The 14,177-nt window shown below is 40.7% G+C and overlaps 1 protein-coding gene across 1 annotated transcript in view; it reads right to left on the bottom strand.

Annotated features, from left to right (window-relative positions):
- The window catches only part of WWTR1 (WW domain containing transcription regulator 1), a 44,088-nt gene that overhangs the window by 17,149 nt on the left and 12,762 nt on the right, over positions 1-14,177 (bottom strand). The window contains exon 2 of the mRNA XM_027685549.1: positions 4,554-4,690. Within this exon, the coding sequence (XP_027541350.1) occupies positions 4,554-4,690 (137 nt within the window). The remainder of the gene's footprint in view (positions 1-4,553; positions 4,691-14,177) is intronic.

The following is a 14,177-nucleotide window of genomic DNA, read 5'->3' as shown; positions in this document are numbered from 1 at the left end:
CCTCACCTCAAAACAGGCATCCTCACCTTTGGGAGCTCACAGCATTAATACTGATCTCCCAGCAGCTGTCCCTCCAGTCAGGACACTTCAATGAGTCCACAGGTTCTTATCAAACCCCTCTGAGGATGTCACTAGCAGATAACTGATAAACCAGCAGCACAGAAATAAAGTAAAACAATCTGCTCCAGAGTACAGCAACACTGGAAACCTCAGAAACTATAACAATAAGAATCTTTATGATTTTTTCCCTGAAAATGGGATACTAATGGATTTATCTTGACAGAACTTAAGAGAATGTATAGTTATGAGGTACTATGTCAGTGTACAGAATTAAGAGAGATCTGGGTACATTTTCTGAAGGCAGCATTACCCGGGCCAACTATGTACTAAGATAATGATTTATGAGTTGTGGAATCATCAAGTTATCAACCATCATCACAGAACAGACCCAGTCAGAAGGGACCTCGAAAGACCATCTTTTCCATACTTACATGGAAAATAATAAATCACGAGGGAAAAAAAGACAGGGTAATAGATGTCCCAGTTCTAACACATAAGGGACCCACACAAACACAGTTCTACCCATTTCTGTGCTCCAGCCCTTGTCACTCCCTCCCTGACAGTCAGGTCATGAGTGACTGCAGCATTTAAAAGCCCTTCTGCCCATCAATCCCATCTCTGTGCACAAAAGTTCTCCTGTGCACCAGAAGGGGTAAAACCAGGTACACCTTTCTGTGACTGCTGGTCCTCCACTGTCCACTGTGAGGAGAGGCCAAGGGGATGATGGTGGCCAGGCACCAGGGAGTGTCAGGGACATCCCACCTGGCTGGTGGCTTGAGTCAGACCAAACACCCTTCTCAACCACAGTTAGATAAATTGAAAGCCCCTGTCCACACCCTAACAAACTCAGAGGCATTTCACAAAGAGGCAGAGTGCCCCAAACTCTCAAACCACCAAACTCTGGGCACTGCCTAGCACACATCTCAATCCCTCACGTGGGCAGGGTAACTGTGCCTCCCAGCCTGCAGCTGCTGTTTGCTCCAAGGCCCAAATCCCACCTCTGACTGTGTCCAACTGGGGTGGGCCACTTCACCCACAAGTATTCTGAGGTTTTTTGCAGATAGTCTTTTCTTTTAGTATGAGCTTTTTAAGGAACTCACGTATAAATTCAGGCTAACTTCTACAGAAAACATAAATGCCATTAGAGGGGTTTATTATTTTATGTCAAAGTAAGCTGCACACTGTTAAATTGGAAAACATTTAAATGAAGACCAGATTGTGCTCACCCACTGGATGAAAAGCACGATCACAAAAGAAATCTCTTTAAAACAGTTTGAAGGAAGGATGAAAATAACAATGGATTTGAGTGTTGCATAATGTAGAATAGAGAAAGACTACAAAACAAGCAGCATTTAATTAAAAAGTGTTGCAAAAGAAACTTCTGTAAGATCTTATTTTCCCCCTAAATTTTGTTACACATAGCTCAAAATCATTCTTCACAATCTTCTTACACCAAGGTGTCCCATGAAGGCAGAACAGCATCTGTAGCTCGGACTCGGGCACTCCCACAGGAGCCTTTAGTCAGGGAGCCTCAGCTCGCTGTGCTGCAACTGCTCTCTCCTTCCTCCTGGGCACAGGGAATCCCTGGGAATTCATCTCCCTATTCAGGGACCTACACCTGATGCCTAAAATAAGGGTGGACAATAACCCCCCCTTCCACATGTGGCCCTTGTTGATGGGCGATAATTGACTGGCAATAGACAGTTAATACCTCATCAATCAGCTGAGAAACACTCTGGTTTAGAATGGGCAGAAAATTAGGACCTGTGCAGATTCAGCATCACAGTCAATGTGATTTCTGAAGTCCTTATGAAGACACAAGAAATACAGTGTTTCTGCTGGTTCTCAGTCAAAGGCTGATTGTTTCCCCTATGGTTTCCAACAACAAAACACAGAGTTAAAAGACTCCTATTAACGTATTTTCCTTAGTATATACATCCACAAACCGTCTTAGAAGAATAACAATGGTAAAATGTTAAGAAAAAGCAGACTGAACAAGCCTGAACATATGGTAACCTGCAAGAATATGCTTTCCATCTCTGTGACAAATTTCCCTTTTCATTCATGAAACTGCACTGAATTTAGTGGTGGTGAGTAAATAAGCACAGAAACTTGCCGAGCCAGTGGCATCAAAGGAGGAGATCACTTCTGATGCCTTTGTTCTATAACATTTAAAAGGCAGTGCTCTAAATGCTAGTATGAAAACTAACACTGATGAAGTTTGTAGCTTCATGTATAGCTCATGAATATACAACATAAAACCACAGTAAGAAAAAAGGTAGAAAAATACAGCAGTTTTTTAAGATATGACTACTAACTTCAATCAACTTTCACCATGTGCTTCTGTATGCCTCCAGCACAGGCATACTATGATTTGGTGTCACTAAGTCACACTCTGTGCTTTGATAAAATGTTTATAAGTGCCTTTGTACAATACCCAGCAAATATTGCTGAAAGCAGTTTATAAACCGAAGCAATAAGCTGTACAGAACAGACCATATCCTCCTCCTCTTCAGAAGAAGTAAAGCAAGGAAAACACATGTGTTAGTAATTGGAAGTGCAGACCAGTATGCAGACCTGAAATACTTAGATCCTTTTTTTTTAAGTGGCACATCTTCAAAAGAAAAACTTCTTTTAATTCCTACAGTACAAAAAAAATGCTAAGGCAAAAGACAGGTGCCCAGACTTCATTTGCTAAAAAGTCACCAAATGAGGGCCGGGAGAGTGGCTTCGCTGGGGATCCAGTTCCCCCTTTTCCTCTGATGTCTGTGGGATGTTGGCACATTGACCTCTGGCTCAGGGCTCTGACTGCCAGGCCAGCACTGCTCCCTGCAGCCCAGAGCAGAGCCAGGAACGTGGGGTTAGCAGTAACATTGCTGGCACCACAGAGCAGCAGAAGGGCCCTTCCTTTTGGCTACGGCAAATTAAAAATAGACACATTCTACTTTAGTGCTGGAAACTGCAGTCACATGTATTTTAAACTGCCACATGAAGTATTCAGAGGCTGCTGTGTTCTGTTCAGATTATTGCAATCTTTCTGTGTCATTTCTGTGTGTATATATATGCATATACACACACACTTTCTAGATTAAATCTTTTAAGATATATTTTTCATAAAATAGTGTCACAGTGTGTTCAAACAGGTGGACTGGAAAATCAGGGACTGTGATGCTGAAATAATGTGATGCTGGAAGTGCTACTCAGCTGTGCAAACAGATTTGCTTGCTCCCAAAGCATCACAGCATGCCTTTGAAAGCCACCGGAATGAGAAAAAGTTCACCAAGACATATTGACAAAATGTTTTCTCGATTAAATAAATATGGAGACTGTGTAAATTTCTACATATTATTTCTAGTGGGAAATTCAATGACAGATCTGAACCACTATGCCAAGAACTCCATAAATACCTACCAAAAAGTGGAACTTCATCATAGATGTATGTGAAGGATGCTGAACGAAATTGAGTCTGCATTTGATGGGACAGATTTTGAAGTCTGTGGAAATGCCCTTTTTGGGCACCTGAAGTCCCTTCAAGAACAGACTCTTCATTAGGTGTACACTTTTATTTCTAACTCTTTGTATCTCAAGAAAGACCTTCCTCTAAAATTCAGTATACACGTGTTTCATACAGGATTTGGCTTTGATTCACTTCCACTAAGCACCTGAGGGGAAAAGCGTGCTGTACACCGGCCTGATTTAGGGCACCTCCTTTGGTTTTTACCCAGGGACAATGTAACAGATGTCAGCATAAGCAGAGGAGTTGGTGTGAACAAAAAGCCCACTGTCCTATTCTTACCTCTTGGCCACTCCAGCACTGCTGTAAACAGTGACCCACACACAGCTGAGCAATGGTTTCACCGTGTGCTGTGACACTCTGCAGACACCCCAAGCTGTCAGATTTTACACAGGTTTCCTCTGCAGACACCCACCCTCACTTTATGATTTGCTACTGCCCGCTGAATCACAGAACCACTTATAAAAAGTTTGTAGGTAATTCACACTGAAAAACAGACTTTTTAGTATTTTGCAAGTTGCTTCCAGTGCAGAACCTCATTATGCAAAAACCCCACAACCATCAAAAAACTACCAAGCAAACCATCTACATCCTCTGACCTGAAAAAACACAGAACTAGCTGTGAACAGGTCATCCAACAGCCTGGATGTGACACAGGGCTTGTGAGGGCTCTGTACCACCTCAGAATGGAAAAGCACAGAAAGAGCTTATTTTTCTATGTTTTCTATGTTTAATACTACATCAAAAATTTGTCACAGAGACTCTAAACTAAAATGCATGAGATTTAGAACTTCACCTCAAACAGTACAAATTCACTTGCTGCCAACTCTACAGAGGGAGAATTAAGTAAATGAAGGGGAAAACATACTGTTAGGTGTGACAGCAAAATCAGAGCCACCTTCTTGAACCAAAAATTACTTTGACAAGCAAATCAGGAGAAGGTGTCTCTCCTATCTCTTTTGTGTCATCCAGTACTCACTGAGATTTGGCTGAGACATTGCCATGGGCCTCTGTGGCACTCGTGTGGCCGTGGCTGCAGGATGATGGTTGACGTGGTTCAGCGGCTGGTTCAGAGGCTTTCGAGGATCTTGCCATGTTGTGATTTTTTCTATGTGACTGAGAAAGAAAAAACACAAGCTTAACAAAATATACTCAATGTATTATATACAAAGTTAGGCATAATGTAATTTTTTTTTTTTTGCTTTTCTTATCCCACATGTCTCTGCCTTTCTCATCTCACTCTAACCCACTTGAAATTTTCTATTATCTGGTCATTTATTTTTTGCTTCTGATCTTCTGCCCCTGCTGTTTTAACTCCTTTTGCCCTACTGTTGAATAATTACTTTTCCTTGATCAACTGGTGAATCCTATTGTGATACTGAAAATCTGTAATACACTCATCTTCCAGATTATTCAATTGTCCAAAAGTTTTTTACTCTTGTCCTACCAGTCTTCTTCTACATACTCAATATCTGGCCATTCCTCACTCAGCAATATATAGTCGTCTTGCTCTGAGTTTTGTAAAGGCAAGTGTCTGTCTTGTCAAATCCAACTGCTTTGTTCCTTTCTACACCATGAAAACTAGTCTGTCTGTCTCCAAGAACACCAGAATATGTTCCCACTATCAAACCTGGCAGGTGACAGCCACCTGACTCACGTGTAATCACCAATTTCTCTATAAAGGCACTAATGGATTTTATTGCAATGTAGCCAGCAATGTACCTGCCCCTCCAGTGGGCAGACCCTCATGTATGTGTATTACCCTGAAAACAATGGAGTTGTGCATAAATCCACAGAGATTTTACAGGAAGATGACTACAACAATGATCACTGTAAAATATTTTTGGCCACAGAATTCAGCGGGAAGGAACTGTGGTTTTGTTGCAACTGAAAGTTAACACTGAAATGCATTTGTTTTGAAAGAAACTTATCAGGACAAGGATTTTAAGGATCGCGTGTAATTCCACTTGAAACAAGAAAAGGAACTGTGCTAAAGCTATCAATATTCTGGTATCTATCAAGGGACTGCCTGGCTCCAAGCCCAACCAACTAACCAGGCTATGGGTTACTGTCTGTACTGGGATCGGTTCTCCTCTGTTAGTTTTTTGTTAAAAGAGGTAAGTCTTTAAGAAGAACATGTGAAGAATAATAAAAATTTAAATATTCTGTGTCTGGAAAATAATTTCAATCCAACTTTCACGAAAGCAGAGTGTAACATCATCTTTACTGTGCTCAATCTTGAGCTTGTAATTGCTTTTGCTGACAGTGGTGGCGTGGCTACCACTGCTGTCACCCCTTCATACCCAGCTGATAACCAGAACTATTTCACAAGCAAGTTTCCATGTATATTGTAATGTACATCTCAGGTATTACCAAAAATAATGTGAATTACTAGCAGAGAAAAAAAAAGAACCTAAATAGAAAAACGTGCCACTGTCTTTTTTAGTCTGTAGCCATTTTTCTTTTTCTAATATTTTACATTTAATATACAGTTCCCAAACCCTAACTGAAGATCCCACTTTCAAGTCAATGCTTCTCAGTTTCTAAGCTGCTGAGTCACTTCCTTTCTTCACAGCTTCTAGAGTATTTGTTATCATTCACAATGAAACCACTCATCATTGCTTCTCCCTAGCATTAAAACACTTTATTCTCCCCTCATTGTAAACCTTTATTATAGTCTAGCTTTTCTTCTTTTTACTTACATTTCAAGTATAAGAATTCTTGTATATCGTGTATGAAGCCAAAGAGCCCCAAACTTTAATGATATTTTACCTCATCTATAATATTTAAACAGAGAGAATTATGTAAATATGCAAGGAACTTTTATTACTTGCTTTTATAAGATTCTTTTCGAGGCATATTCAAACATACGAAAAAGCAGCCCCAAAATCCATATTCAATTCTCACTTTCAAGTTTTTTATGAGCAATTTTTGCACTTCTTCTTCTTATATATCCTAGTGTCAGAGTAGGCCATTTCTCAACAAGGTCTTCATTCATAAACAAGCAGGACAGGAAAGCAGAGTTAATCTTAGCTTCTATTTCTGCATCACAGATGAGACTGATGGGGGTCTCCACAGGCAAACAAGAAGTTTCTCACTGAAATCTGGGGAAGTTAAATATTTACAACTCAAAGGAGATACACAAGAATCTGTCAACTCTGATGCAGAATGTGCTACCATAACCAGGGCCCCGAGCTGCCCAAATCATGGCATTCCCACCCAGAAAGGTCTGCGATGCTGCAGTGGCAAATTGCATCCCAATGGTGGTCCCTCATCAGAGAAAAATTAAGGCAATGCTTGGATCTAAACAGCTGAGTATTTTACTGGGACTTTGTGATTCTGTTCCATCTGTTGTACCTTAGGCTTTTGTTAAATGCCTCCTGTTTGGGTGTCTGCCTCCTGCTTTGAAGTGTCAATGTTCTCCAGAATTTGTGCTGCTGCCATGTCCTGCATTTTTTAACTGTGAGGCTCTAATCCCCCACTTCCACTGCAGCTGTGCCAAGACAGCTCAGTGAGTTTAAATTAGAAAGCAGCAGCATGAAGGACACCAAATGTATTTCAGTGGGTTCTATTTTCAGACTGTTTTTTTCCTAGTATTAGGAAATTCAGAGCTACTCATCTAAAAAAGGTTTAAGGGGAACTGAGAAGAACGAACAGATTATTCTGTAAGTGCACTCTCACTTGAAATAACACAAATGAAGAGGCTGTCTAACACTGTTGAGCTTCTTGGGGTCCTTTATTGGGCCTTGGACACAGGGGCTGAGCATGGATTTTGGGACTGAGCCACATCCCAGTGAAGCTGCTGCTGCTGAGCAGGACCTGGTGACTGAGCAGCACCCGGAGCCCTCACGCTCTGACTCAGGAGCTGCTCCAAGGAGACCACGACTCCCACTGCCCTGGAGCAGCTCCAGCCACCCACTTCCAGCTACCCTGACACTGCCAAACATTGGGAAATCTGTTTACTGCTCCTGGAACGGAGCCAAAGCATTGCCCAACCTTCTCTCAGTCCCTCTGCTCCCCGTAAACACAAACAGAACAGAAAGGAAGTGTATCTGAAGTCAGAGCCCACTCACAGTGCTCTGACACTGTCATGTGGCAGAGAGGCCTTTATACAGATGGAAAGTTTCTTAAGTTCAAGAAAATCACCTCGGGGCCAAAACATCCCAGTCTATTGTCTGAGCTTGCTCGTGGTACTGCAGTGAAATTTCTGGTAAAACTACAGCCAGAGCCAAGCCCCACACTGTTCCAGTAACCACCACTGTGCAGGATCCAGCAGCAAAAGGAAGCTGTATAAGCTCACAGAATCTTGGGCACCTGTAAAAGTCTGGTATCATCTACTTCCTAAAAACCTTGGTTCTATTATTCTTTTTTAAGTGACCTTTATATCTTGCAGTCAGAGGTGAGCAAAACTTAATATATGAATAGAAATGATTTTTAGTTTTAGAAACAATTACCCTCTGTGCATGTGTCCACTTCTCACAGAAATTAATGGAATATGTGTGTATATATGACAATGCACTATCAAACTGGGCTAAAAAAGAAAATCCAGGAAAGGGCTGTCAAGGTCCTTCACTATCCGGGATCTTTGACATCACAGAAGTGAATAAGCTCAAAAGGAAAGACCACAGAACAAATATTCTTTGTCAGTAAACAGGGAATTCAAAAACCATTACTAGAATTTAGAGAAATGAAATCTACTTAGTACAGTCTTGTTTTTAAAAACTAGTAAGTCACAAGATTTCAGTTCACCTGAGGAAAAAAATCTCATGAAGTGGCTTTCAGAAGCATGATTTTACCCTTTAAGGTAAATGGGGAAAAAAAAGTGTGCAAGTACTTAGTTCTGTGTAACAATTAGGATGAAAAAAATTACTGTGCATATAAAAATAACCTTTTTTTTCTTAAGAAAACCTTTGATCTTACTTCCCTCACACACTTCAAAATTATTTCCAGGCCTAGTGTCTGCTCCTAGGAAACTTCAGGAGTAGAAAGATGACACCCACTGTGTATAGAAAAATAAAAATACTGTTTTGGGAAAAAAAATAACTCACAAATTAGTATTTTTAAACGCTTACCAAGAGCAGTTACATTTCTTGGTGCGTTTAGAGACCTCCAGACCCACTGCTCACTACAGAAACACCCCCAGCTCCCCAGGGATGGCAGCAGCAGTGGTGCCACTCTCGTGCCTCCCTGAGTGCCTTGCCTTAAGTGGTGAGTTTGGCCAAGGGTGGGACCAGGAATCTCTGAAGGAGATGAAGAGAATCAAGGAAATTCTATAATTAGGTGGTACTTCACAGAGGCTTGTGGCAGCTGTTGGAGCCAGTGGGAGGTCTGGCTGGGGGCACCACAAGTAGCAAAATTCTTCCTCGCCGGGTGGTGCCCAGCCCGTCACCCCCAGCACTGCCCCTGTCCCACCAGGGTCAGCTTGTACCAGCACCTGCTGGCTCTGCAGACCTGGGGATGCACTTCAGGCACTGCCATCTTTCTAATCCTAAATGGAGAAGGAACTTATTGGTCACTAAAAACAGTAGGTGAGAAACATTTTAGACTGCCTCTAATAAAAAAACCTGTACGTATGCTATGTTCAATAACCCTTGGATATGGAAAAGGAATCTGTGAATGCTTCTTTTTAAGAATCCTGCACTCACCTGTGCATTTGACAACTGTAACTCAGTAAAGTAGACTGCAACAGTTCTCATGATGTGAGAGCTTCCTTCAAACACATAAGGGACAGTCACTTATACAAGTGTAAAGCTTGAAAATCGTGCAATGATTTCACTAGGGCAGCCCAATTTTTATGGCTTGTCGCTTGTTTACAGCACTGTTAAATGCAAATTTAAGTGGAAATGAGACTGAGTTAAATTATGATCTGAATCACATCCTGTTAAAGACAATGAGCTTCACTCTGGTATGAGCCCACACAGAACATGTTTGGAGAAAACCCTTGATTGGCACTGACAGTTTACATGCCAGACTGCGCAGACAAAGCATCAATGTCATTAGGCTGCAGTTGTCTCAGTCTTTTCTTTCAGCTTATGTTTACACTACACACAAAAAAAAGGAATGTGAAAAGTTGAATACAATGAACACAGCTAACTCAGGGCTAGCCTCTCTTGGTCCTCTCGTGGTTGTGCATTGTGATACCACCGTTAATTATCTAATTACACACTTTTTCCAGAGTGCCTGCTTTACTCACTAAATGCATTTCACTATTCAAAGACTCCATTTCTGACGTGCTATGAATTACTTTCTTTAACTAACACACAGCTTCATCCTGTACCTACTGCAAAATTTTCAATCTCTATTCTAGTGACAGGTGTAATAATCTTTAAAAGATAATGAGTAAATCATCACACTGCAACTTCAGAGATCTCCATTTGATTTTGTAAGGCTGTCTCCATTCTACAAATCAGAGGTACAACATATTTAGCAGTATCCAGTGTTTTCAGAGAGCACTTTGAAACATCTAGGCCCTGACCCTACAAAATAGGTATTGCTTTTGTGCTCAAAACACAGCTTACAGTGACTTCAGCCACCACTATGAGTGCCTGGCATTTTATAAATCACAGGAAGGCACTGGGGGGTTAGTGTAGGTTGGGGGGTTCTTACTTTCAACCACATACACCCTTCCATGCAGTTAAATAGAGATAAAAAGTCTTTTTTTTTCAGTGAGCACTAAAACAGATCAACAGAAGATGAAGGACTAGAGCCTTTCTTTAGGCTATTTTGTGAAGATACAATAATTCAAAAAACTATTTTTAGCAAATAATGGGTAAAAGTAGCATACCCAAGAGACAACATTCACCACATCCCACTTCATTCCTTTGTAGCTTTATCACCTGTAACAACCACATTAAAAATTATTACTATCTGCAAAACATGTATTTCTCCATTAGCCTGACACTTTCCAACATCATATAAAGAAAAGCTGATAGGGCTAGTTCTCTTCCAGGTATGCAGAGAAGACTGCTATTACCTTCTTTCTCATACACACAAGTGGAATGTACATTTATTTTTAGAAGGGTCCCATCTCCTCTAAAAAGACATATGAGAAATTACAAATTCTTCTAAAGAAAACCTGGTGATGGTGCTACACAAGAACCAGACAGGATAATTTAGAGTACTGGTGTCCATCTAGTTAGTTAAGGACAGACACAGTGTCTGGCACTGGCCTGTGCCCAGGGCCACGCTGTGGGAATATGGTACAGAACGTGGGTCAACTTGGCAAATGGGCAAGATGCTCCTTCCGTGGGACAATCAGATAGCTACAGTATATCTCCTGCTATTTTGCACAGGTGCACTGACATATTGAAGCTTCTTGATGTTACCAAATGTCTGAGGCAGACCATGGGACACCTGGGCTGTTGGAAATAAAATTTGGTTTAAAGTCTGTTCTATTTTTCTGCCGTTCTAAATCACAAATGATTCATGAGGCAGTTTCAGGCCCCAGCTGAATCTTGGTGGATTATATTAGAGCCCAAAGCAGGCAGCCTGCATTGGGCTCCCTTGGACTGAGAGCACAGCTGCTCCTCCAACAGTGCCACTGGGTGAACACCCTGCTCAGAGTGTGAACCTGCAGAAGCAAACCCGGCTGACTGTGTCAGCTACACCAACAGATTGATCTGCCTGACCCATGTGAGTCAAAACAAACCAGAGAAAAATATTTGGAAAGAGAAGGACAGGGCCAGGCCCTGCTCTCAGCACGCCCTGCAGCCAGGACAAGTCAACTGTGAGACAGCTGGGACAGTGTCAGCCTATTCCACAGTCTGCCCTCCTCTTGAGATCTCTGAGGGAGTGAAGAATGGGAGAGATTAACAAAAATCTACAGCGGTGTTTTTTACACCAAAATCAGACATCAAAAGATAAATGCTTTATTGAGGTTTCAGTATGAAGAACTTCCTTCTCTGAAAAGGAAGAATTTTGCCCATTCTTTGGGCACTTCCAGAACACTCCCTGGCATTTGGAGTGACCTGGTGGAGCCAGTCTGTGTCCACAGCTGTTGCAAAAGCACTCAGGGGGCTCATCCCACTCCCCCGCCCCGACACCTCCAAACAACTGGTGGCACAGCCACAACAGCTGCTCAGCATTATTTCCTAGCCTCAGCAATTTAATTATATGCTGACATTACTCACTGCTAATCAGGAAAGCACAAAATTTTGCCCTATTCAAAGCCATAATGTTAATATTTTGCAAAAATCATGCACACAGTATATACACATGAAGGGAAAATACTGATTAGGTAGAAGAGCTTAAAGCTGCATGCTACTGATTCCATTTTTGCTATTCAACATTTGGAAAGAATAAGAACTTATCATTCCTGACATCACTAAAAACACACAAACATAAACTCCAGTATCTCTCAATCACTTCTCCTTTAGAGCGTGGAAATTAATAACATTTTACAGTTCAAGCACTCATTGCTGTGGGAGCTCAAGTGAAGCTCTGCAATGTACTGACCTGAAGGTTTAGCTACTCAAATTCATGGCACTTGCTTTTTCAGACACCAATAATGTTTCATGAAAATTTCATGAAGCTTTAACAAGGAGCCATAATGTAATTATTAAACTGACTGAACCATGGACTTTGTTCTCTAATGCATGTTCATCATCATCTCCAATCTTCAAGCTGGAACATTACATCTGTATTTGCATATTTATTATCCTATGCTAAGTAACTTCTTCGGTGAAAAGAGTTGCTCTTTCCCTGAATTAGTTTCAGCATAATTTGCTGCTGAGAAGGGAACTTTGGGAATGTCCTGCTAGCTCCCCTGTAACTGACTGATTCCATTGTTGGTGTACACAGAGGCCTTAAAACACATTAAACTAGTTACACAAATTAAAACAAAACACCCTTTGAATTCTATTGAGAACTTAACCTTTAGAATTTGGATGAAATCCCAAATCTTGAGAGAGAGAAAAAAAGGTACTGAATGAAGCTATTATATAGAACATTCTTATGGGATTTTTTAATGTATACACCATATAATGATGATAATGCATTTGTTTACTTGATGAGTGCCTGTAGCACTCATATTTAAAGAGACAGATTAATGATTCTATAAAAAACATGTTTATTTTATTTTGGGGGAAACGTAATACTCTGAAGACAAAGTATTCCTTTGTGAGAGATACATGACATTTTCAGATTCATGCAGTTTCTGAAATTGTTAAATATGTTACAGAATGAAAGAAAATTAACTGTCCTCTACTTGAGCTACAGGGCTATCATCAGGTTTTGTTGTGAATGCCTCTGTTTACCAATATAAAAGCCAAGTCAAAAGGGACCATATTTATGAATAGTCAGGGTTTACATACATAAAATATAAAATGCTGCTGTCTTGTAACAAGAATGGGAGAAGTGGCCCAACCTAAAAAATACTCTTTGACAATCATGATGGCATTTCTGGACAACCTGTTATTACTTTAATACATTCTGCATTCCAGTAAAAATTAACAAATAAGCAAACAAGAACCCCCCTTCAACTACACAGAATCCCCTTACAGGGACACAATGAAAATCTTCCCCAGGCAAGAGTGGATGGTAGGACAGAAAAACAGGACACAAAATCCCTATGAAGCTATAGGAAAATTATCTTCTAAAGTTGTATTCTACTGCATGGTCTGGAGGCAGAGAAATGTATGACTCTGTAGAATTTGGTTCCAGAATTCTCCTCTGTAGTCTAGATTTTTATGTCATGCTTTGCTTTCTGACTCTGTCAGAGAATCACCATTAATGTTTCCAGGACATTGTGCATTTTGCATGTGCATTAACAAAAAAAAAGTAAAATAAATTCTAGTACCGGTGCCCTTTTGATCAGAGAATTAATAGGGTTGGACTAATTATCGTAATACCAACAAAACTTTTTTTGTGCTATATAACTAACAATTACGCACTGTTTTCTCTTTGTAATTCAAAGAATAACTTGTCAAGAGCTTCAGCTCCTTGTAATATATTCAAGTACACTTCTGTAAAAGGTTTTTGTTGCAGAAATAAATAATTTTCTATTCCCTAGGCAGGCACATGTGCAATCCTGCCTCCCTTCTGGTTTTGAAATCATACAGGGACCAGCATTTCTTCAAAAGACAACAAAATGGTGTCACCACAGTCTCTAGAACTTCTTTCCACAAATGCACAGCAGTTGTTCTAACTTTTTCCTATGACAAGCTCTCTTTTTCCAGTTCTGCTTGGTCAGGGTTTCCAAACAGTAACACCGACTGGCTTTTCCCAAACAGACAATCCTCCTTCACTGGAAACTGAGCACTCTGGCTCAAAATACACACATTTTTGCAAAGCAGTTCCTGGTACTGCAGCTCTCAGTCTGAGATCATTCTCACAACCTCAGCTTTCAGGTCAGTACATTTATTAAGCTCCAAAAAGGTCAGAATAACTTCTGCCCTCTGAACTTCACGGGCAGCAATCTTTGCATTTTAATAGGAATGCCAATGGCTACAGCACAACACACATGCAGAGCCAAACTAGACACTAAAACACATTTTTGGGGTTGTTTTTGCTCCAAGCCCCAAATCTCTAAGTCTTCAGACCAAGATCTATATCATATCAATAAGACTTTAGCTTGCCAAGGAGCAAATGCAAAGGATTTTCTTCT

Source organism: Neopelma chrysocephalum, unplaced genomic scaffold (genome assembly GCF_003984885.1).
Source record: "Neopelma chrysocephalum unplaced genomic scaffold, ASM398488v2 Primary Assembly neopelma1_69, whole genome shotgun sequence".
NCBI classification, from domain to species: Eukaryota; Metazoa; Chordata; class Aves; order Passeriformes; family Pipridae; genus Neopelma; species Neopelma chrysocephalum.
This window is presented reverse-complemented; position numbering and strand designations above follow the sequence as displayed.